The 21,448-nt window shown below is 35.9% G+C and overlaps 8 protein-coding genes across 13 annotated transcripts; 3 read left to right on the forward strand and 5 right to left on the reverse strand.

Annotated features, from left to right (window-relative positions):
- Positions 1-26: 26 nt before the first annotated feature.
- On the forward strand, positions 27-3,478 carry LOC100120655 (aspartate aminotransferase, cytoplasmic). Of its 2 annotated transcripts, none has more exons than XM_008210848.4 (7): positions 27-235; positions 547-686; positions 1,049-1,339; positions 1,416-1,672; positions 1,741-2,018; positions 2,099-2,241; positions 2,324-3,478. In XM_008210848.4, the coding sequence occupies exons 2-7, from the start codon at positions 575-577 to the stop codon at positions 2,461-2,463; spliced, it is 1,221 nt and encodes a 406-aa protein (XP_008209070.1). In that variant the 5' UTR covers positions 27-235; positions 547-574; the 3' UTR covers positions 2,464-3,478. The 2 variants fall into 2 exon arrangements, with proteins under 2 accessions (XP_008209070.1, XP_008209071.1); XM_008210849.3 differs by having other exon boundaries at positions 40-412.
- On the reverse strand, positions 2,763-4,308 carry LOC100120634 (small integral membrane protein 8). Its single transcript, XM_001604203.6, has 3 exons — positions 4,204-4,308; positions 3,820-3,955; positions 2,763-3,751 (listed from the first exon to the last, which is right to left on the reverse strand). The coding sequence occupies exons 2-3, from the start codon at positions 3,922-3,924 to the stop codon at positions 3,593-3,595; spliced, it is 264 nt and encodes an 87-aa protein (XP_001604253.3). The 5' UTR covers positions 3,925-3,955; positions 4,204-4,308; the 3' UTR covers positions 2,763-3,592.
- Positions 4,204-7,364, reverse strand: LOC100120610 (signal recognition particle 54 kDa protein). The gene is made up of 9 exons (XM_031931928.2): positions 6,970-7,364; positions 6,715-6,891; positions 6,411-6,640; positions 6,188-6,338; positions 5,956-6,104; positions 5,617-5,878; positions 5,421-5,529; positions 5,071-5,337; positions 4,204-4,998 (listed from the first exon to the last, which is right to left on the reverse strand). Exons 1-9 carry the CDS (start codon positions 7,045-7,047, stop codon positions 4,901-4,903), a joined length of 1,521 nt encoding a protein of 506 aa, XP_031787788.1. The 5' UTR covers positions 7,048-7,364; the 3' UTR covers positions 4,204-4,900.
- A 290-nt stretch (positions 7,365-7,654) lies between these two features.
- LOC100119346 (probable small nuclear ribonucleoprotein E) lies at positions 7,655-9,527 on the reverse strand. The gene has a single exon (XM_001600832.6). It carries the CDS (start codon positions 8,250-8,252, stop codon positions 7,968-7,970), a length of 285 nt encoding a protein of 94 aa, XP_001600882.1. The 5' UTR covers positions 8,253-9,527; the 3' UTR covers positions 7,655-7,967.
- LOC100120586 (ras-like protein 2) lies at positions 8,668-13,561 on the forward strand. The gene is made up of 4 exons (XM_001604163.6): positions 8,668-9,577; positions 11,529-11,616; positions 11,707-11,918; positions 12,149-13,561. Exons 1-4 carry the CDS (start codon positions 9,461-9,463, stop codon positions 12,338-12,340), a joined length of 609 nt encoding a protein of 202 aa, XP_001604213.2. The 5' UTR covers positions 8,668-9,460; the 3' UTR covers positions 12,341-13,561.
- Positions 11,987-16,102, reverse strand: LOC100679750 (anaphase-promoting complex subunit 7). Its single transcript, XM_003426998.5, has 5 exons — positions 15,694-16,102; positions 14,790-15,526; positions 14,302-14,716; positions 13,954-14,228; positions 11,987-13,806 (listed from the first exon to the last, which is right to left on the reverse strand). Exons 1-5 carry the CDS (start codon positions 15,760-15,762, stop codon positions 13,581-13,583), a joined length of 1,722 nt encoding a protein of 573 aa, XP_003427046.1. The 5' UTR covers positions 15,763-16,102; the 3' UTR covers positions 11,987-13,580.
- On the forward strand, positions 15,897-19,068 carry LOC100679600 (protein preli-like). 5 transcript variants are annotated; one of them, XM_008210840.3, is made up of 5 exons: positions 15,897-16,115; positions 16,690-16,912; positions 17,003-17,216; positions 17,298-17,546; positions 17,641-19,068. In XM_008210840.3, exons 2-5 carry the CDS (start codon positions 16,821-16,823, stop codon positions 17,794-17,796), a joined length of 711 nt encoding a protein of 236 aa, XP_008209062.1. In that variant the 5' UTR covers positions 15,897-16,115; positions 16,690-16,820; the 3' UTR covers positions 17,797-19,068. The 5 variants fall into 5 exon arrangements, with proteins under 5 accessions (XP_008209062.1, XP_008209064.1, XP_032456454.1 ...); XM_008210842.4 differs by having other exon boundaries at positions 15,921-16,115; positions 17,618-18,535; XM_032600563.1 differs by lacking the exon at positions 15,897-16,115 and adding an exon at positions 16,320-16,461 and having other exon boundaries at positions 17,618-18,535.
- LOC103316607 (serine protease inhibitor dipetalogastin-like) lies at positions 18,434-21,403 on the reverse strand. The gene is made up of 8 exons (XM_031931929.2): positions 21,001-21,403; positions 20,731-20,922; positions 20,457-20,669; positions 20,184-20,375; positions 19,927-20,103; positions 19,147-19,848; positions 18,906-19,070; positions 18,434-18,642 (listed from the first exon to the last, which is right to left on the reverse strand). The coding sequence occupies exons 1-6, from the start codon at positions 21,026-21,028 to the stop codon at positions 19,784-19,786; spliced, it is 867 nt and encodes a 288-aa protein (XP_031787789.1). The 5' UTR covers positions 21,029-21,403; the 3' UTR covers positions 18,434-18,642; positions 18,906-19,070; positions 19,147-19,783.
- Between the last annotated feature and the right edge of the window lie 45 nt (positions 21,404-21,448).

The raw sequence follows: 21,448 nt of genomic DNA on the forward strand, positions 1-21,448 counted from the left end.
CTAACGATCTTTGCTGGAGATAAAGATGAAAAGTGACCTGTGAGAAGGGTTATCTTGGAGCAATACATACATATAACTCTTTAGCGCGCAAATCAGGAAACAAGCATGTTATTCTGATTCAATTGCATAAACGGCTTTTTTATCCGGCTTTAATAATCGCTCTTCTTCTGTACGTGGTTCTTCTAACGGGATATAAGGTTAGAGTCATCGGGCATCTTGCTTTACGCACGTCAAAGTAAGTGAGAAAAATCATCTACACGTTCAATCTGTAATCTTTTGGTTTGAAGATTATGATAGCGCCGCTAAATATCTCCGGAGATATCTAATGAGAGTCGCTCTGTTTTTTTTTTCAATTTCATACCGCCTGTTGTCACGTTGAAAGCTTCTGCTTAGCTCTTGATAAATTGATAAGGTACGAGTATTTGCGAAAGATTCTAAGCAATAGAGCTGATAAATTAGATTATAAACTACTACAAGATCAGACATTCTTGGCTGGGGGCAAAGACAAGTCTACTTTTCTCTCTAAATTCTTGAATTATATTATAGTTTTTAGAAGAATCAACGTAACTGCAAGATGAATACTGTATTCACTGGAATTGAATTGGGACCGCCCATTGAAGTTTTTGCACTCAGCAAAGCTTTTACAGATGATCCACACACACCAAAGGTCAATTTGACAATTGGAGGTAAGAATATAATTATTTTAGCTGGACAATCCAAAATGCCTATGTATAGTCATAGTAGCTGTTGTAAATTATACTTGACATCTCACTTGTAATGCAACTACTTGAATAAAAAAAAAAATATATTTTTGAAATATGTCACAACTATTTAATGTGAATTCTACTATACATTGGGAAATTTCCTCAATTGAGCAGAATGAATGACCTTCATGCTGTGTGTACATTATGCAATGTTAGTTGTGTATTTAAAAAACTTGACATTTCACATACATGACTACAGAATTAAATGTCAAAAGGCTGCTATTTTTACAATTTCCAGCTTCTAGCGAATATGTTGTAAATATGTTATAATTTATAAATTACAGCTTACAGAACAAACGAAGGCAAACCATGGGTGTTACCAGTAGTACGCAAGGTTGAATCTGCTTTAGCTGCAGATGAAACTTTAAATCACGAATATCTTCCTGTATTAGGATTAGATAGTTTTAGTCAAGCTGCTACAGCTATGGTTTTAGGAAAAGATTCTCCAGCTATATCTGAAGGTCGAGTGATTGGGGTACAAACTCTGTCTGGTACAGGAGCACTCAGAGTAGCAGCTGAATTCCTAGCTCGCATTTTGCATTTCGATACATTTTATTACAGTAAACCAACTTGGGGTAAATAATCTGAGTATTTTTAATAACAAGTTTTTATGTATATGTGAGAAGGCATAATAGTTAATGTTTATTACAGAAAACCATAGATTAGTTTTTTTAAATGGAGGTTTCAAGAAAAACTGTGAATACCGTTATTGGGATCCAAATACTCGTGGTATTAACTTAGATGGTATGTTAGAAGACCTGAAAAATGCTCCAGAAAACTCAGTCATTATTCTTCATTCTTGTGCGCATAATCCTACTGGCTGTGATCCTACTCATGAACAATGGAAGAAAATTGCTGATGTGATTGAAGAGAAGCGCTTGTTCCCACTATTCGACAGTGCTTATCAAGTTAGTAAATGAACATTTATGAATATTAGATATGAATTTTGTAAAATATTTGTTGATAATTATTTTAGGGCTTTGCAAGTGGTGATTTGGATTATGATGCTTATGCTGTGAGATTATTTGTAAGTCGTGGGATAGAATTCATATGTACTCAAAGTTTTGCTAAAAACTTTGGATTGTATAACGAGAGAGTAGGAAATTTCGTATTAGTAGCAAATAATACCAAACTGATTCCTGAAATGAAATCTCAATTGACTCTCATTGTAAGAGGAATGTACAGCAACCCTCCTAACCATGGAGCTAGAGTAGTTTCTACAGTACTCAACAATCCTGAACTTTATGAGCAATGGTATATAAAAATATATTGATGCATTTCTTAAGAAACGATTAAGAATATTTTCTAATCATTTATTTTATTGATGAAAACAGGAAAGAACATATCCGTACAATGTCTGGAAGAATCAAAGAAATGAGAAAGGGTCTTTATGAAAGATTACAAAAATTGAAAACTCCTGGTACCTGGGAACATGTAATAAATCAAATTGGAATGTTCTCTTATACTGGTCTCTCAGGTAAAGTTATCTTAATTTACCATTATTCAAAGTGAATAGGAATCACTAAAATAGCATTTCAATCATTTGTTCCTTTTTGCAGAAAAACAAGTCGAGTATTTGATAAAAAATTATCATATCTATTTACTGAGAAGTGGACGAATCAACATGTGTGGTATCAATGAAAAAAATTTGGATTATGTAGCTGAGGCTATTCACAATGCTGTAACAAAACTATCCTAAGAAATTATTTAATCCAAATACAGAGTAGGTTTATTTACGTTATAAAAAGTACAAAGCCATTTTGTAATTTGAGATAAAACGCTAAATTTTTCGCTAAAAAATGCCAATATAAATTTGCCATTCTTTAAGACAGAATTTTGAAATATATATTTTTTTATTAAAATTAAAAAGTTCAACTAAAATCAATTATGAAAACTAAATTGCAATAATTATCGATAAGATAATAACCATACATCGAATTTATTGTTTGAGCAGTTGACTAAAATACGAAATTTCAATTATGATTTTTTTATAAATCATAATTTTATGTATTTCAAAAAGAACCCAAAGCAACTATAGGCTGTATGTATTTAGGAGATTAAATCTTATAATCAACTGTTAGAGTACTGCAAAATATCATTATAAATAGAAAAGTACAGGTGTGTCAAACAAAACAATAACAATAAAATACCACAATCTATTTTTACTAATGTTGCTTTACATGTGGTGATAATAATAATAGAAAGTTCCATTTAAGAATTCAATAAGTAAATACTGCCAATCATAGATTAATATTACTCATGATTTTTTTATTTACTTTCGAAATTAAAACACCAATTGTAAAGAAGGCAGTCACTAATATATTTATATAATTTTGTTGTTTATTTGAGATAAAAAATACTTTACAATTATTATCAAGATATTTAAAGAATAAAAATAATAGACTGCAAAAAAAATCGTTTGAAAGGTTGAAAAATGTATCCAATCAATAAAGTGCAAGGGATCAGTCAATGTTAATTATTCCTGCATTTATTATGACCTGAATCTGTATAAGTGCAACTATTGCAGCTGTTTAATGCTATATACACTATATACACATTGTTATGAGATATTCATAGAAACTTAGATATAATTTAGGAAATTATAAATGATATTTAGTTGAGAATTCTGTTGAGTATTGATAATATAACATTTTAGTAGTTTTGTAAAATACACCTATAAAAGTTTAAATAATAAAAACTTTGTTTAAAAAGCATAAAAGTTCAAAATATTTTATTTTTTCTATTTATAAATAATAAAACTAGTAGGTAGATAAAAATATTTCTTAAAATAAATAATTTTAATTGTCCTAACAAAAATTGAATTTTAATCATAAAGACCATTTTGATACTTTCTTTTTGAAAGTCTCTTTTCCATCTGCTTCAACAGCTGTGTAATAGCCCATTGATTCATATTTAGACCTCATGTATAGTATATAACCCACACATCCAGTCATAGCTATCACTCCAAGAGCCATTACAACATTATTCTGCAAAAAAATCATGATTTGTATTATAAATATTCAAACTTGACATTTGACTTATATTTAATAATTACTGGCTTGACGTAGAGTTCATAGTTGATTGCTCGGAACATTGGTGTACTTTTTAATGAACGAATGCCATCTCCAGGTGTGTGTTTTGGTTCAGTTTTGTCTCCCATTTTTATATTATTTTATAAAGTTTGTTTATTTCTGTAAGTAAAATGAATCAATATTCAACATTTTTCTGAAGTTAATTGGTCTTGTATTATTCAAGATATAAAATTTGTTTATGAAACAAGAGATGTTTTTGCATATATTTATTTGGTGACAAAATGATAGACAAATAGATAAGCAAGTTAATTAATTGGTGATGTTTGCTACTAATTTATTTGAATGGTTCATGTTAATTCATCATTTTGATGCAACCGATTATATATAGCAAGTATGCCAAAGTATACCTGAATATGTAAGTAATTTATCACACAATATTAGATTTCGAACTTCTGGGGTATTAGAACTTTGTAGGTTATGTTTTTAACGTTATATATACATAACGTATATATATATATGTACACTGTATGTATGACGTCAAAATCAGCTGATACCGCACGAGAGCTATGTACTAGACAAAAAAATTTTAAATTGCTGTATAAAAGAAAACGCATTTTTAAAGACATTTAAATCATTTTTCTAAAACAATGGTCCTGGTCTTACATATATATGTATATTTCATTTCTGTATATTAAATTTTTACATATTCTCTTACTTCTTACTCTGATAGACATGTGTACATACATACATCATTCATACTTGAACATCCATACTCAATTTATTTAACATAGATTTTAAAATTTTCACTTCATTGTATTGAAAGCAGGAAGCACATTATTGTAAACAACAATTGGTATGCTGAAAAGAGATGTCAGGGACACTTTGAAAGCTTGTATAAGACCAAATCCATAGACACACAGTAATTAATGCTGTGAAGTATATATATATAGTTTTCTTCAAAAATTCTGTACCAATATTGTAAAAATTTTCAACTCTTAATTTACGATGTATAAAAAACAATCATCATAATTTTTTTAATTTCCCTTTTTCACAACGAAAAATAAAAATAGTCGTAATTTTAATCACGCACATTTAAGTTTTTTTTTAAGATTGACCTCCAAAACCACCCATCAAATTACTCAAGCCTCCAGCAGCTCCTTGTTGCAGTTGTCTCATCATATTTTGCAGTCCAGACATTCCACCTAGAGATAATAAATAGTTTAGTAAATATATATTTATTACGTCAAAATGAACTATAGCAGTATGTTAATTACCCATTTGATGAAGTACACGAGGATCCATCATCTTTGCCATTTGCTGATTCAATTTTGCCATTTGAGCAGGGTTGACATTCTTTGTCATATCACCACCCTTGAACAGGCCCTTGATTCCACCCATCTTTTTCACGACCGCAGCGAACTTCGTGTACTGAGCTATTAAGTCTTTCACGTCCTTTTCCGTTACTCCAGAACCACGAGCTACTCTGACGATTCTACCGGGCTGTTTACTAAATAATTTAGCACCGTCTCTGCTGTCCAATTCTAAAACAAAATAATAGCATATGGTAAGTACATGTGTTGATTCATATGGAATCTTCTCAAGTATCCATTTCGTCTTTGCTAACCTGAGTCATTCATACTGTCCATTATGGTCATCAGCTTTTTCAACCTAGCCATTGATTCCTGTTCAGTTCCTTTTGACATGAAATCTTGACTGAATCCAGGTATCATACCCTAATTGAATAAAGAAGATTTCAGTTTCAGTTTACTAAATTAAATGATTGTTAAAATATTTCACTTGAGAAAAAGCATTCAATATACCATAATTTGTGAGAAAGGACCCATTTTCATGATATTTTGGAATTGTTCATACATATCACGTAACGTAAATTGGCCGTGTTTAATTTTTTCCAATAATTCTTCGTTATCATCCAAATTCAACTCATTAACTTTATCAATAAGACCTTCAATGTCGCCCATACCCAGGAGTTTACTGATGAATGGTTTTGTTTTAAAGGGTTCCAGATCATCTATGTGTTCTCCTGTACCCACAAAAATGACTGGACTCTGTGTAGCAGCAACTCTGTATAAGTATTAGAAAATTAAAATTAACTGAGAATCAATAAAACATAAGAAAACTTTTTATTATTCAGAACTTACGCTGATAGTGCACCACCACCCTTAGCATGGCCATCCAATTTAGTAATAATGATGGAACCAACATTTACACGTTCTTTAAAGGCTTTTGCTTGAGCTTCACAAGCTTGACCTATAGTGGCATCCATCACGAATATAATATTATCTGGTTGCTAAAAAAGTTGAGTAAGAGTTTAGCACAATAATATTGTTGAAATTTAAACTAGAGAAAAATTTAAACTAGAGAAAAACTTACAACTGCGTTGGACACTTGCAACATTTCTTCAAACAAGGATTCCTCTTGTTTATGTCTTCCACTAGTATCTACAATGATTATTTCATACCCTTCTTTTATGAACATGTCCACACCTTCCTGAGCAATAACAACAGGATCAACTTCTGTATAACTGTAAAGTAGATGTAAGTTTGATAAGTATTTAGTTATCATTTGTTCTACAGATCTAAAAGCTCACATTTACCTTCCATAAAATGGAATCCTGGCTTTTGTGGCATTTTGTTTAATTTGATCGTAAGCTCCAGCACGGAATGTGTCAGCACAGACTAGACAAGCTTTCCAGTTCTTCTTCAAATAATGGTAGGCTAATTTTGTACAAGTTGTAGTTTTACCAGAACCCTGCAGACCGACAAACATAATAACATTTGGTCTTCCTTTTACTGGTTGGTACGCCTTGACTCCAGGATCTATAAGCTGAAGAGAAGAACCAAAATAAGAACATGGTAATATCCTCAGAACTACAGGAAATCATCAAACCAATGGTATACCTTGACAAGCTCTTTGAATACAGCACTCTGTATCATCCGTCTCTTGTTGAGACCACCAGCCATGTCGTCAAAATCAATGACTGACCGTACATTTTCCCTCAAATTTTTGACTAATCTAATATTAACGTCGGACTCAAGTAACGCCGCGCATATCTCCTTGAGCATAGAATTGAGCACCTAGACAGGAAGAAAAAAAGCAAACCATAACATCTGTTTACACATACGAGAATGATGACACAGGGCCTCATAACCTACCTCCTCATTGATGATCGTCGCATGGCTCAACGAGCGCAGCGCGGATGTTATTTTCCGTCCCAAATCTGCCAAAACCATTTTGGCGATTTATCCGGATGACTTGGGGATCGAAAAAAAGTACCGGACACCTTCTCCGAGAGTACGGTAATAAGATACAAATGGAGCAGCAGAACAGGAAAAAATTTCACTCTAGCAGTATAGCAATACAGTGTAGTAGCAGCTGCCTGATTTATACACAGACATCCCAGATACTCAGCAAACCCAAAGCCACGGTGATCCACTCATTCTCATGTTCCATCGCGTTCCATTGTTTACTGGCAGTAAAAAAAGGTGGATTTGGCAACGGTGTAATTCACAATCCACACTTGATCCACGACTCAGGTACGCAATACACTGTTGCCGAATCTTTTTACTTTCATCGTGAACCGCGATGAAAGCCAGCAATGGACATTGGAACGGGAGGAATGAGAAAGGTATCAGGTGCGTACACTTACAAATTACACGCATTTTGAATTTACCCTTCTCTTGGGGAATATCTAAATAAAATATGAAAGCGAAATTAATTTAAGAAATTAAATTTTTTAACTATATTCGTAATATGCAAATCAATGAAGGATCATTTAGCTTTATGTTGTGTAACGTAGGTTATATTATTGGAGGCACAAATGCAAGAAAACAATACAAATGTTTGTTATAAATGTAGTTTCATTATTATAATTCCGTTCTCTTCATACAATTTCTTATTATACTTCGGAATCTATCTTCAATAATCCTAGCGTTTTAAATTACAATATTTTTGCTTCACACACATTTACACTCTTGGTCGTGGAACATAACCTAACTTCATGTTTACTCTTTCTTACTTAACGGCAACCTTCGTAGAAATAAATAGCAGTGAAAATCCATGTGAATCTCCTCGAAAGATAATCTTACAACTATCTTGACATTGGCCTCTTAATTATTAAGATTGTACAAGTGAAGTAGAAAAAGATTGATTCTTAGTTCGCGCCGGGGTTCGTGTTCTGTATGAGAGTTATGTTGTCTCCCTTGAGCATTATACGTCCAAGAGGTTTCCTGGTCTTGGACTTGACGTGGTACTCCTCCGCGTCGTCGAGCACAAGGTTCATGTACTCGTCGAAGCCGACAATGTGCCCTTCTATCCGGAGGTTGATGTTCTCGAAGAGCCAAACAGAAACACGCGAACGATTCTGGAGGTAACGGAAGATAAGGTTGATGGGTTGCACCATCACCTTCTGCACCTTCGGCGGTCCCTTGTACGACATTTTGACGAATAATCTGGTTTTTAACTCAACGAAAAATTAATAACTTTTACGCTGACGGCGTACAAACAAGCGCCAAAATCCGGCTTGGATAACGGTGTGGACTGTGGCGACCGGGGGCTTTATTGAACCTTTTCGATATATCTCGAACAATCGCACGGAAACTCGAATGCGCGCGTCTTTGCGCGCGAATATTCAAATTCCAAGGTTGGATCAGGTTTTTCGTAAAAAATAAAAACAATTTTTATCACAAGAAAAAGTTTGCAAAGAAGCATGTACAGCAGTAAAATGTTATACTGTTTCGATCGATCATCGGGTCATTCAGCTACTCAAACTCAAATGTTGTTGCAGAAATAATTATCGTTATCGAACCTCTACCGATTCTCGAACGTCGATCCATCGAACCTGTCTCCGATTCGATTCTTCCCGTATGCGTAAACTAAACCGCCGCGCCACGCAGATATCGATCGATTCCGCCCGCGCGTGAAAAAACTTTCTCCATAGTGTGGGTGTAAAAGCGTTCGCACGCGCGCACATACACATAGCCATACGCAACCGGCCACGATTCATTGAACACCTCGGCGTCTCTCGCGGCGTGTGCGCGCGCCAGTACTTATATGTCGATGCGCCTCTCATTACTCTCTTCTCCTCGAGAGAGGGGGGAAGCCCCTTGAGAAAAGAGCGAACAAACACAGCGCAGACGGTGCTGGCGTGTATATAGGTGTAAGTGCGAACGTACGTATCTTACGTACACACAAGCCCGTCAGTTTACGTTCTGCTGGCGGATGAGCTGCAGCAGTCTAGCGCGCGGCGGCGGCGGTCCATATATTCTTTTTTTAACCGCGGAAACGGCGCGAGCAGTCGTGTAATTCACGGCTCCGCCGCACCCACAAGTGCCTCTGCCTCTGCTGCTGCTGCTCAAGCTGTGTCGTATACATATATACACACGCACACATATACGCACTGCTCTCGCAGTCGAATCGCGCGTCTTGTGTCCGTGGATGGCGTCAAAGCTGCTGCACGCGGAGCCAGCCTGTTGACTGCTCTGCTCCAGTCGTCGATTCGTTTTTCTCCTTTGATCACCTGCAGAGCGACACGACGATAACAACAACGCGCCGTTACGTCACTCCTGTGTGTACGATTCGGAGTATACATCGGCCGGGGCTTTCTTCTCCTGATCTCGAGTGCCAGGAACGCCGTAACGAGGGAGCATGTCGTGGGCGACGAACAACGACAACAACAGGATGAACTACTCGTCGACGTACAAGCTAGTCGTCGTCGGTGGCGGTGGAGTCGGCAAGTCGGCGATCACGATACAGTTCATTCAGGTGAGTCAGTCGCGGTGCATCCCTCTCTCTCTCTCTCCCTCTCTCTCTCTTTCCGTCTGTCTCTCTGACAGCAGCAGTACTTATGTGCGTGCGTTGCCGCGGCCGTGACACGCCTTTTTTCTCGACTTAGGAGCGTCCGCGAGACTCGGCTCCCTTTTCATTCACCATCGAGACTGGCCGCTACTCTCTTGCGCGCGCGATGACCTTTTCAGTCATTTCATGCCCTTATACGAGCTTCTGGCTCTTTTTTTCACGCACAACCGCGCACACTAGCTCGAGAACGTTATTTTCTGGGGATTCGTACGTGGACGCTTATTTCGATTAGCTTTTCCAATCGGACATACATCTGCAGAGCAGGGCTTCATCACTTGTTGCACAAATGACGGCTAAAAATGGTCCCATAAAACGAGGCTATCTTTCGAAATTCTTGCCTAATGCGTTCTATATTCGTATGCGGAGAGACGGTGGCGGCGACTGCTAGAAGGGTCAAGGAGAGAGTAGGATAATTTTGCATGGGGTATTAATTATGGAGAAGGGAAAGATATAGCTCGAGATTGTTTCGGAATCGAGAGAAGCTTTCGGCGTAATACTACCGCCTGTAAGCTGAGGCGACGCTTTCACGCGTGTAAATAGACTTGTTTATGTTGTAGTTATAAGGCCTATCAAAGGAACTATTTTAAGACTGCTCCGAAAATTTGGATCAGGCGAGTTTATACTAGACGCGTAATCGATATTTTTAAATGAAAAAAAAAAATGCCAAGGCTCGGCTGAGAAGAATATTCTCGGAGAGCAAAGTATAATATCGCAAGCTCGATTAAAGTCACGTTATATTTGTTGCTCCGAAATTGATTTCTTTTATAATCGTCGCAAATTAAATGTTGATACGTTCAAGCTCGACTACAAGGTTTGGCGAGAAAATTTTAACGAGGAAATCCGCGTAACGGAGCACACTTATTTCTGCTGTCTGCGAATAAAGCTATTGGCCCGCAAAATTTTGAATCCTAAAGCGCGATCAATGCCAAAGTTAATAGGAGCCAAAAAATCAAGAGTAGCCGCGCGCGCTCGTCGCCGAATGTTCGCGCGCGCGTGCGAGCAAGAAAATTATGTTTCTATTCTCATCCATGATAATCCCTCGCGCCGCGGGAACTGGGCCTGCCTCTCCGTGCTATATTATTTTAGGACCTTGCAATTAACGTTATAATTGGAAAAGAATCGACGTTTTCGCGTCGGCGCACCGCTGTATTATTGCCTCGATCCTTTATTACTTTCTCGCTGATTGGATATTGTTCGTTATAACGAAAGCGATATGTTTTTCCAACTCGACCTTTCTTACTCGCGCTATTACAATTTTAATTATGCTGATTAATTGGACATTCAATCTTGCTTGATTATAATTACGGTAAAAGCGTAGTGTAAGCCATTTAATTAAAAGATACGGAATGTATACAAGAAAGAAGCTTTCGTAACCCGTTACAAAATGTAGCTATAAAAAATGTGTTATAATGTACAAAAGTCCCTCCCGATAAAATTATTATTGCACTGTATCAGTCATTCGGTTGGTACATATCATTTTTTCGTCGAAGCTTTTGAAATAACAAAAGTTCATTGCTAAATAATCGTCGGAAAAGGCGTTGAATGCATGAGCGGATATGTAAAGCTGTAAAGGGAAGAGTAAACTGTAAAACCAGAGCTGAAACGTGCATGGGCGGCGCGCGTGGGCCGGCTTACAAGCAAATATTATAATCCGCCGCTTTTACTCGGCTCGAAACCTCGGACTCCGCTTTGAATGCGTGATATAAAAAAAGAAAGAATCTTGTATCTCGCTGTTTTCTCATATGGCTACATGACGTAAGAAATCGATATTCGACTTCGGCGTTTCATTACATCTTGAACAAGTAAATTTTAAAATTCGTTACGTTATTAAATGAACAAAATATTATTCGTTTTTCAGAGCTACTTCGTGACCGACTACGACCCGACCATCGAAGACTCGTACACAAAACAGTGTGTCATCGACGATGTTCCTGCGAAACTCGACAGTGAGTCTTAAACAATCTTATCGTTGACAAAAAAGAGAGTATCAATGCAAAATATGCCAATCAAACGTGACTTTCTTTCGTTTCAAACAGTTTTGGACACTGCTGGCCAAGAAGAATTCAGTGCTATGCGAGAACAGTACATGAGAAGCGGCGAGGGATTTCTGCTCGTTTTCTCGGTGACGGATCACTCATCCTTCGACGAGATCTTCAAATTTCACAGACAAATTCTGCGAGTGAAAGATCGCGACGAGTTTCCCATGCTCATGGTCGGCAACAAGGCTGATCTAGATCATCAACGAGCGGTAATCATATTCTTCACTTCGCTTTTACGAACTATAGATACGTGTTTTCTGGAAAATAAAAATCACACTTTGTTTTTGGATATAAAATGTCTTTAATCTAAAATTTGAAGTTCGTTTCATCCCTTACAATGCACTTCTCATATTCATTTATTCATAGCATACTATATAAACGCTTACTCGAAGATTGCACATGATAACAGTTTTTAATATTTTAATCTTTTCTCACAAAGGTCTCGGTGGAGGAAGCCCAGAATCTTGCGCGACAATTGAAAATCCCGTACATCGAGTGCAGTGCCAAACTACGCATGAACGTGGATCAAGCTTTTCACGAGCTTGTGCGCATCGTACGGAAATTTCAGCTGTCCGAGAGGCCGCCGTTAAAGCCTAATTATAAGAAAAACAAGAAGTGTTGTGTCTTATAAACATGCCTTTGACAATCATCGAGAGTATGATTGGAAAGAAAAGAAACTGCGAGCATTGAATCGTTGCTAACAGAGGAGTACACTGCGCCTCCGAGACAAATTTTAGTATTGAATTCATTATAATCAAAGCGAATGAGGGGTATAGAAAATTCAAAGAAACCTGCAGTCATTACCATTGACCAAGTATATGTACAATAACGTTTTGTGTATGTAAACGAAGCTGAGCTTCCGGCGTATAACTCTTAAGTTTGCGGCTCCTTTTCGAGTCAGCATTGACTTTTTAAACTATATATAACTATATAAACGAAAGTTCAATGCGAATGTTATTATACTAATGATAGTACTCGTTTATGTATAATGACGCGTATTAGTAACATAACGAATTGTCGAGGGAAATTAATTTTTGCGATGGCACAACGTTCCAAAGCACAAAACAGTAGATTAGTAGACGATATAGACATTTTTGATATTATTTTACTGCGTTTTTCTCGTAATAATGTATAACTTAAGATTTTTTAACAATCAATTGATTAATACTGCTATAGGGACGATAATAGGGAATTTTTGAAAACCATACTACTCAAAGATTTGCCAATACAGCTAAATCTTTGATTATTTTAAAGAATTCGTCTTCTCGACTTTTTACACTGCATATTCAAATCCGTACAAAAGTATTTATCCATACAACCCCGAAGTACTACTAAAAATATACAATAATGGTTTTTATAGCGCAGAATTTATAATGACCTATTTTATGAAACGAAGGCAATTATGTCTTCATTTTAAATGAAAGTGCAATTAAACTTTTCAAATTTAAGTTTTACCTATTGACTATACGTATAAAATTCATAAAAATTTGATCAAATTTTAAAAAGCAGTACATACTGCAATGTCATGCTTATGACCAATTGTAATACAAAAATTAAGTCCGCTCGTTGATCGAGTGGCAGCCCACGTTTATATACAAATTATATAAATAAAAATTATACACACGTGAATATGTGAAGAATCATTTAAACTCCCGCAACAAACAATATACTATTTATATTGCATTATCTCAAAGGGTCATTTTCAGTACCAGTGAATCAACCTGTCGCGTAGCGAAACTGTACCAAAATGTTTTTCATAACTTTTATATTAAGCAACTGTAACAAAAAAGGTTTGTTCTATGTATTTACAAAATAAATAAATAGATAAACATGTAAAATCATAAAATAGAAATCTCGTAAGCATTCTTTGATTATTGACTATTCGCTTCTAAATCCATGTCCGACCAAACTGCCTCCGTTTCGCTTTCATCCGCTGCTTCGTCGTTGTCTGTGTCTGGTAGTCCTTCGCCGACCTCGTACGTAGGATCTGTGTGTTCTTCGCCAACCGCCATGTAGTAAGAAGAGGAGTCCATTGTGTTTGAAGTACTTTCTAGCCTGTGCATACCTTCTAATACTCTCCTATCGCCTGGATCAATGCTGCAAAAAGTATATAAAATTGTAACTTACTCGTTTTTTAAATAAAACATAAAAGAATCGATAGCGTTTTCGTGATGACATGATCGACCTTATTTACATAATAGTTTAGTCTACTCTACAATTAGATCAGATATAAAAATTACATACTTCAGAGCTATTGCATAATGGTCAAGAGCCTTTTCTGCATTGTGTATTCTAGCCCAAAGGTCACCAAGCATTTGATGCAACTTGCAAGTCGGTTGAACTTCAGCTTGTTTTTTCAAAAGTTCAATGGCAGCCTCTAAATTCATCTCTTGCTCATAAATTTCCGCTAGATAATAAACTGCTGGCAGATACGTTTCTTCTTGAGTCAATGCTTTTTCCAGAAGATTTTTAGCTTTTCCCACCGTTACTGGATCTTTCATCAATACAGATGCATACAACTAAAAACGCGCAGAGCAAATTTTAATAAATAAGTATTCTGACTCAAGGATAAATATTATCATTAAAAATTACCGTGAGGACTCGAGGCGTTGGACCAAGCTGCTTGTATGCACTACTAGCAATGTTGGAGGCTTCTCTTAGGCGGTGCATTCCAACAAAACAATCTGCCAAGCCTTTATGTGCTTCATAGCGGTGAGGTTTTAATTGTAGAGCCTGACGAAAGTGATGTAATGCATCTTGATATTTCTTCTGTTCTATGAGAACATTACCTCTCAGGATAATCGCTTCTACATTATTTGGTGCTATAGCTATAGCTTGGTTTGCTATAGTGTTGGCTTTATTCAGTTTGTGTAAGCCAAATAAAGCATAAGCCATAGCAGTATAAGATTCTGTTGAGCATTCACTCATGGAAGATACAAATGGTATTAATTTTTCTAATTCTTTTACATGCTCAGTTCGTTGCAGTACAGCAGCATATATATCTAGTCTGTTAAATGAAATCAGTTTTAATCAAAGAATTCAAAGATGAAATATTTTGATACATCATTTTTTAAGCTTACCCCCTAGTTGTATCAGGTTCAATAATTCTTGCTCGTCTTAAACACATGAGTGCATTCTTGTAGTCTCCAGCATAATAATAACATTCACCCATAGTTACAAGTAGATTATGATTATCTATCAAACAATTAACGTTGTCCAATGAGCGCAGTGTTGTGACTGCATGATTGTACTCTCTACTATTTATATGAGCATGTGCTTTTATCCAAGCATTGAGCCAGTCAAAATTTTGTAAATTTAAATTACAGCCCATAATTATAGAATTAACTTCTATACCTTTCACACCTAGAGCTAATAAACCTTCTGCTGCCTCAAGAGCTAAGGGGCATTCTCTCAAGACTTCTTTGTACGATGCTATGGCAGAGCGTTCCATACCTTGTTCTTGAAACATTTTGGCCAGAGCCATGTTAATCTTTGGAGTTCGCTGTTTTCCAGGAATACTTTGTAATACTTGTAGAGCCTCTTGAGAGTTTTTCAATTTAACCAGGCACAGATGAATTTGATATTTTATATCTACATCTGATGCCAGTTCCTTTTGACCCTCTTGATTTGGCTTTGTGGCTCCTTTTAACTTCAGTAAACATTTTCTTAACTGTAGTGACTCCTTGTAAAGAGATTCAGCTCTCCTATATTTTCCGAGATAAAAATACGAGTTTGCACAATAAACGTAAACAAGAAACTTTGTGCTCGAAGGTAAGAGGTTGTAGTTGTGGTCATTGAGTGATAAAACTAAATTTGCCTGAAAAATAATAAGACGAAATATTATTACATTTGTAAGAAAACGCTCAGTAGCAATACCATATTGTCCAAACAGGGCAGTAAGGTACCCAAACAATGAACACAAACTGCAGTCACCAATTGACTCAAACATAAAATAATCATTACTTGAGTGAAAGCTTGACTTACTAAAGAAATCACATTAGAGTAGAGTGATTGATCGTAGAGATGCTGAATTTGATCGAACAGCCCAGACATTATATTTACAAAAAAATTGATCGACTAAAATATACAAAACTTATGTATGTATGTACACAAAACACTATACTGCCTTTCTCGAACACGACACTCGACGTTCGCATAGTCAGGCTAGGAATAAGTGAGGTTATGTTATCCAGATGGCGCGCACATTTCTAGAATGATACAATGATGGCAGCCGCATGGGATTAAAAAAGTGGGGTCGGCCTCGTTCCGTCTCTCTCGGACTCCATACAGCTGCACGGCTGCACCGCGAGTGTGTGAAAAGAGCGGCGTGCGTGTTTACGTGCTTCGAAACATGTAAGCTCGACATTTTCTAAAGGAAGCGCCTGACGAGTGCAGTCCGATTCTTGGTAAGTCGTGGCTTATATACTTGTCGGCTTGACTTTCTCAACGCGCCTATTGTATAATCCGCGATATTTGTATCGGGGCAAAGGCCATCGAGAAGGCGATTCGCGAAATTTATAATTTCGAGATGCACTGTAAAGAGGCTTATCATTCTCCCTCCTTCCTGTGCATGACATACAAACACACCGCGCGCTATAGGTTCATTTAAATCGATGCTCACGCTTTACGTATTTTGCTGTTTACTTTTTTCCGCAGAGTTGAGAGGAGCTGTTTCGGCTTAGTTCGGCTACGTTATCGACGTCCTCGGAACTATACATTCGCGAATTATAACGGAATTTGTTCTAAATTAAGGTTATGTAATTTCGTTAATGTTCGCCGAGTCGGTGAAAGTTTTCAGAACCATGGATAATTTTAACCTTGAATGGTCGCGAGTAGCCTAGAGGAGACGCATTACTGTCATCAGTAACGAGAATATCGAGAAGCCTTTAAACTATTCTTTATCCACGAAAAATTAGATAACATTTTGTGCTATATAGGAATCGTTACTGTGCTCTAAGAACAATTGATTTTTTTTTATAGAATCTATGGAACAACAATTAAATAAGAGATCTTCGGAAAACCCAATCATCACATGGAAAATCTTTTGATTTGTGCCTACTTTGGCTCAATAAAATTTTAATTGACAATATTGAGTTATTCTATCAGACAAAATGGTCAAGTACTTTGAAAACAGCACAGTTTTCCAATTCTCTTGGGATCAGGTTGCGCAAGGATTTTGGCGTAGATACCCAAATCCTAATAGGTAAGATCGAATATAATTTAATGTTGTAAGATATTTACCTTTTTATCATTGTATTAATCTGTATTGATTCATTGATATGTTTTAATATAGCACACACGTAATAAGTGAAGATACAATTTCAAGGGAACTAAAAGATGGCAAATTGTACACTAAAAGGCTATTAACTAAAACTAATCGTGTTCCAAAATGGGGTGAAAGATTTATAAGTAAAAATAATGTCAAAATCGTTGAAGAAAGCATAGTGGACCCCAAGAAAAAAATTCTTACAACTTACACTAGAAATTTGGGTTACACTAAAGTTATGGTATGACCTTGATTGATTTTATGGACATTTTAACAATATTTTTAGAGTACGATTCAATGCATTCAATTGATTATTTTGCAGAGTGTTGTTGAAAAAGTAGTGTATAAAGTATCTGATGAAAATCCTCAATGGACTGAAGCTAAAAGATCAGCATGGATCGAGAGTTCAGTATTTGGTTTCAGTCGAGCAATACAAGCTTTTGGACTTGACAGGTTCAAAAAAAATTGTACTAAAATGTCAAACGGTTTTAATTATGTACTTGCACACATGTTCCCTAGTACAGCTCGATTTATGAATCCAAATCTTGCTCAAATGGGTTTTTCTGAAAGGGTAATATACATTGAAACACTTCGTTGTTATAGATCACTTAGTTACTGACGTTTCAAATATTATTGTAAAAGATTTGTTTATGTATCACTTGCAGGTTGATGAACCTTCAATGATAAGGTTGACTCATGCTGCCGAAGACTTTCAACATTCTCTGCACGATAAAGCTGAAAAGATGAAAGACGCCGCGAAGAAAGCTACTGATCTCGCAAAGCAAAAGGCTGGGCCTATTTACGTGACTAACCAGTCGTAAAATTTTGTTGTATTAAATTAGTCATAGGACTATTATACTATGCTCTTTAGCAATTCACTGATTCATGGTGACATTTAAAAATCTTTCAAAGAAATGATTGCATTCCTGTGAACTGCCTATTAGAGAAAAACTTATCTTCAAAAGATTATTTATGAGTTTCTCATTCCAACTGTTACATGAACTCGTAGAGTTTGAAAGTTTTAATTTAAGATTATCGTCATTTTAACAGTTACATTATTTCACTGGCGATACGCAGGAATAAAAATTCATATATGCTCAATGCTAAAATTATTTTCTCTATCGCATAAACATACTTTACCATAATCAATTCACAAAACGATAAATCATAAATCAATATTTTTAACGAAATATAAATGAATTATGTACATAGATTTGCTGTATGTAAATACACTTCAATTCTCTATTATAATTGTTATCCTTAAAAAAAAATATATATATAGTCAACATTTATTCAAAATGCGTAAAAGGTAATATTTGACGTTGTTTTTTGCATACTTCGATATTTTTCTAGACAGTACAATTATATAATAATCATGCCTAATGAGAAACGCATAATAATTATACTATAATAATATGTGTTTTGAAGTCGTATAAGAAAGAAGTTTGAAATCTTAAATCATGTCTCAATGCATGGGCAATTTATTATAATTGATTCGCAACACCATTGCAATATAAATGTATATACTTTCCAGTAATAAAGTTTAATATCATAAACAAATTTCATGTCTTCGCTATAGTTTTATAAAGCTTTTCGTAATCAAGGTTCTCTGTAGGTCGATCTTCATTGACTCTATTTGCACTTTCCATCGTGTACTTTGGTAATAGCTAAAAGAAGAGTGTTCTAAGTAATGATAATTATGACGAAGATAGTGGTACATTACGAAACTCGCGCGCGCATCATAAATAGACAATCATCGAGTGTGCAAACTTTACGCATCAGTTCCGACATATGCATGCTATTTTCTGTTATATTACGAGTGTAAAATTTGCGATTCGAGAAAGAGCTGATAAAATAGTGACATTATAGCGCGTTATACCACAATGAATTTAAATATGAAAATAATAAATGTAAAAACACGTTTACTTACTCTGTCTCGTGCACCTCTCAGCGCACCTAAGTAACGATGGGTTGGTGTACGTTACTCCGTTGCTTCCACAAACATAGTAAATATTTGCAGTTGCTGCACAAGGACAGTCGCCGGCACCTTCATCTAATGCCGCAGCCTCTCCTTGGACGAAGCACGATGCAAATACTATACAAAGACAAAATGCAAAATTATATTGGCAATTATCAAATAACAGTTGCATTTCACATTAAAATCGACATACCGACGATGAGGACCGAAAAAAGTACTACTTTCATCTTGATATAGGCTGTTCTATTCGATTATCTATTCGAGGATGATCCAAGCTGATGCTAGCGAGCGAAGCGCGAGAGATTAACTGCGTAGAAATAAAAGACACGAGTCCAATGAATGCTTCGGGAAAATAAGGCTTTTATACATTCAAACGAAACGAAGTAGCGCGTGGGGATATGTGAAATCCCCGCTTATACGTGTATTATATTTGGATTTAACAAGCTTACGTGATGGTTTTATTTTTCGTGCGAGAAATGTGATTTTAGCCTTGCGTGACCTTTTCACACCGGCTATTCGCTCATGTGCGAACGTTATCACACAAGGGTAAAATGACATTCTCGCACAAAGGATATATCGAAATGTATACAAAAGTTTGTTTGTTGTATCTTTTCATAATTAGAAGTAACGTAAGAACATAAACAGATTATTTTATCTCTAATTATTTATTATGTATAAAAGTACAAATCGCTAATAAGATAATATTAAATGTAAAACATAATTATTTATTCATTTATTTTACTGTAGTAAAAGCCGATTGTCAAAGAAATTATTAAAAATTATTGTGGACGATATTAAAAACGATTTTGAAACACTTAAATCTTGACCCATTAAATCTTGCGTTCATCGACATTCAAATAACTGCGACAAGGATACTCGGACACTATTTTCAAATCTGAAAAAAATAGAATAATTATAATGCTTATGCTTTTATAACGATTTTGAAGACCTTAGATACCTCTACTCAACTTACTTCGATTCAAGCATTCTCGGGCGCAGTACAACAGCGAGAGATTGTCATACGTGATTCCGTTATCTGCACAAATCGGTTGATAATGTTCCGAAGAGGGAGTACACTTGCATTTCACAGCACCGTAATTATGCGGCTTCTGATTCTCCCTACAACGGCCGTAATGGACGATACGCAAACCTATAGTACACAATACCAAATAAAACAAGTATAATAATTTACAATATATTAATCAAGCTATCGATTTAAGTTACTCTTACTTGGATTATTGCACCTCGTCACACAAGATACAGTCGAGGGATTGGGATAAGTATATCCGTCGGTTGCGCAAACCAGGTCACGTTCGTTTCTGTAAATGCAGTCGCATCTTTTGATAGCGTCTGTGAAAAAGGGCAGTGGGTCCTTGAAATATTCCTCTTCGCGACAGAGTCCGTAACGCGCTATATTTAACTCTGAAATCATATCCACCGGATAAATATTATCAACTTCCAATTTTTCTCTTTACATACTTGTAAACAATACAAAAAACTCACGTGGCTGCCGGCATTTCTTCTCGCATTGCAGTTGCGCTGGATTGTCGTAAGTTATTCCGTTTGTTCCGCAAACGGGATTATATTCTATGGCTTTTGGACAGTTGCATCTGTTGAAATTTTTCATTCTCTCATACGGTGTCCAGTTATCGTTTGTTGAAGTAGGAAGCTTTGTTGCATCCTCTGAACATGCACCCTTGCGAAACGCGCTTAAGTCTAGAATAAAAATTTCGTGCTAAAAGTAAAAACTAAAAGTAATTAATTACTTGGGACTTACTTGGATCTTTGCATTTTTGATCACAATAAAGGTATGAAGGATTAGAGTAAGTCAGTCCGTTGCTTCCACATACTGGATCGTACTCGTCGTAAATAAAATCACAGGAGCACTCGTATGAATTTTCTGAAAGTATAGCTTCAGATATTGGCGGTAAAAGCAAGAGTTGGGCATCTGCATACGTTAGGGTAAACACTGTAAATTCAAGATTGAAATAACGTGATCACTCAATGTTGTGTAAAATTTTTCACCTTTATAACTATATCAGCTTACCAATGAAGTTTAATACTTTTAATTTCATTATAATAATAATTCTTCTACAGTACTATCTCAACACGCGAAACCCCGCAAAGCAGTTCAACTACATAATAAATCAAGTCTTTATATATTATATAGAGAGTAGAACCAAAACTGGAATTCCCCACCATCTGCTCGGCGGACATTTAAATAAAATGGAAAAACAAATAGAAAATTGATCTTCTTGTCATGCAAATTTTTGAAGGCGAAAGTCTTGCTGGTATGATAGGATGAGAAGAAAACTGGATATCCCCTCCACTTGGACGTACGCTTTAAAACAATTTTTACTATAAAGATCTGGATTTTCTTAACGAGTGTAACTATATATTGTATTGATGCTTTCGTGGGAGAAAACAACTTTAATCCGCCTTGAAGGTAAACCATTCCTACATGGAAGGTATCGTCAAACTGGAAATTTCAGGAT

The sequence above is a fragment of the Nasonia vitripennis genome, chromosome 5 (assembly GCF_009193385.2).
Source record: "Nasonia vitripennis strain AsymCx chromosome 5, Nvit_psr_1.1, whole genome shotgun sequence".
Classification (NCBI taxonomy): Eukaryota; Metazoa; Arthropoda; class Insecta; order Hymenoptera; family Pteromalidae; genus Nasonia; species Nasonia vitripennis.

Excerpts from the sequence above, each read along its gene's own strand:
- LOC100120655 (XM_008210848.4), top strand. The coding sequence starts at position 575 with ATGAATACTGTATTCACTGGAATTGAATTGGGACCGCCCATTGAAGTT. Across the intron at positions 1,673-1,740 it reads TATTCGACAGTGCTTATCAA|GGCTTTGCAAGTGGTGATTT; the intron begins GTTAGTAAATGA and ends TAATTATTTTAG. Across the intron at positions 2,019-2,098 it reads CCTGAACTTTATGAGCAATG|GAAAGAACATATCCGTACAA; the intron begins GTATATAAAAAT and ends TGATGAAAACAG.
- LOC100120634 (XM_001604203.6), bottom strand. The coding sequence starts at position 3,924 with ATGGGAGACAAAACTGAACCAAAACACACACCTGGAGATGGCATTCGT. Across the intron at positions 3,752-3,819 it reads ATGAACTCTACGTCAAGCCA|AATAATGTTGTAATGGCTCT; the intron begins GTAATTATTAAA and ends ATTTTTTTGCAG.
- LOC100120610 (XM_031931928.2), bottom strand. The coding sequence starts at position 7,047 with ATGGTTTTGGCAGATTTGGGACGGAAAATAACATCCGCGCTGCGCTCG. Across the intron at positions 6,892-6,969 it reads CGACGATCATCAATGAGGAG|GTGCTCAATTCTATGCTCAA; the intron begins GTAGGTTATGAG and ends CTTCCTGTCTAG. Across the intron at positions 6,339-6,410 it reads AGGATTCCATTTTATGGAAG|TTATACAGAAGTTGATCCTG; the intron begins GTAAATGTGAGC and ends TCTACTTTACAG.
- LOC100119346 (XM_001600832.6), bottom strand. The coding sequence starts at position 8,252 with ATGTCGTACAAGGGACCGCCGAAGGTGCAGAAGGTGATGGTGCAACCC.
- LOC100120586 (XM_001604163.6), top strand. The coding sequence starts at position 9,461 with ATGTCGTGGGCGACGAACAACGACAACAACAGGATGAACTACTCGTCG. Across the intron at positions 9,578-11,528 it reads TCACGATACAGTTCATTCAG|AGCTACTTCGTGACCGACTA; the intron begins GTGAGTCAGTCG and ends TTCGTTTTTCAG. Across the intron at positions 11,919-12,148 it reads ATCTAGATCATCAACGAGCG|GTCTCGGTGGAGGAAGCCCA; the intron begins GTAATCATATTC and ends TTTCTCACAAAG.
- LOC100679750 (XM_003426998.5), bottom strand. The coding sequence starts at position 15,762 with ATGTCTGGGCTGTTCGATCAAATTCAGCATCTCTACGATCAATCACTC. Across the intron at positions 15,527-15,693 it reads ACTCTAATGTGATTTCTTTA|GCAAATTTAGTTTTATCACT; the intron begins GTAAGTCAAGCT and ends ATTATTTTTCAG. Across the intron at positions 14,717-14,789 it reads GAACCTGATACAACTAGGGG|ACTAGATATATATGCTGCTG; the intron begins GTAAGCTTAAAA and ends TTCATTTAACAG.
- LOC100679600 (XM_008210840.3), top strand. The coding sequence starts at position 16,821 with ATGGTCAAGTACTTTGAAAACAGCACAGTTTTCCAATTCTCTTGGGAT. Across the intron at positions 16,913-17,002 it reads AGATACCCAAATCCTAATAG|CACACACGTAATAAGTGAAG; the intron begins GTAAGATCGAAT and ends GTTTTAATATAG. Across the intron at positions 17,217-17,297 it reads TGGGTTACACTAAAGTTATG|AGTGTTGTTGAAAAAGTAGT; the intron begins GTATGACCTTGA and ends ATTATTTTGCAG.
- LOC103316607 (XM_031931929.2), bottom strand. The coding sequence starts at position 21,028 with ATGAAATTAAAAGTATTAAACTTCATTG. Across the intron at positions 20,104-20,183 it reads GACGAGGTGCAATAATCCAA|GTTTGCGTATCGTCCATTAC; the intron begins GTAAGAGTAACT and ends TGTGTACTATAG. Across the intron at positions 19,849-19,926 it reads CCGAGAATGCTTGAATCGAA|ATTTGAAAATAGTGTCCGAG; the intron begins GTAAGTTGAGTA and ends TATTTTTTTCAG.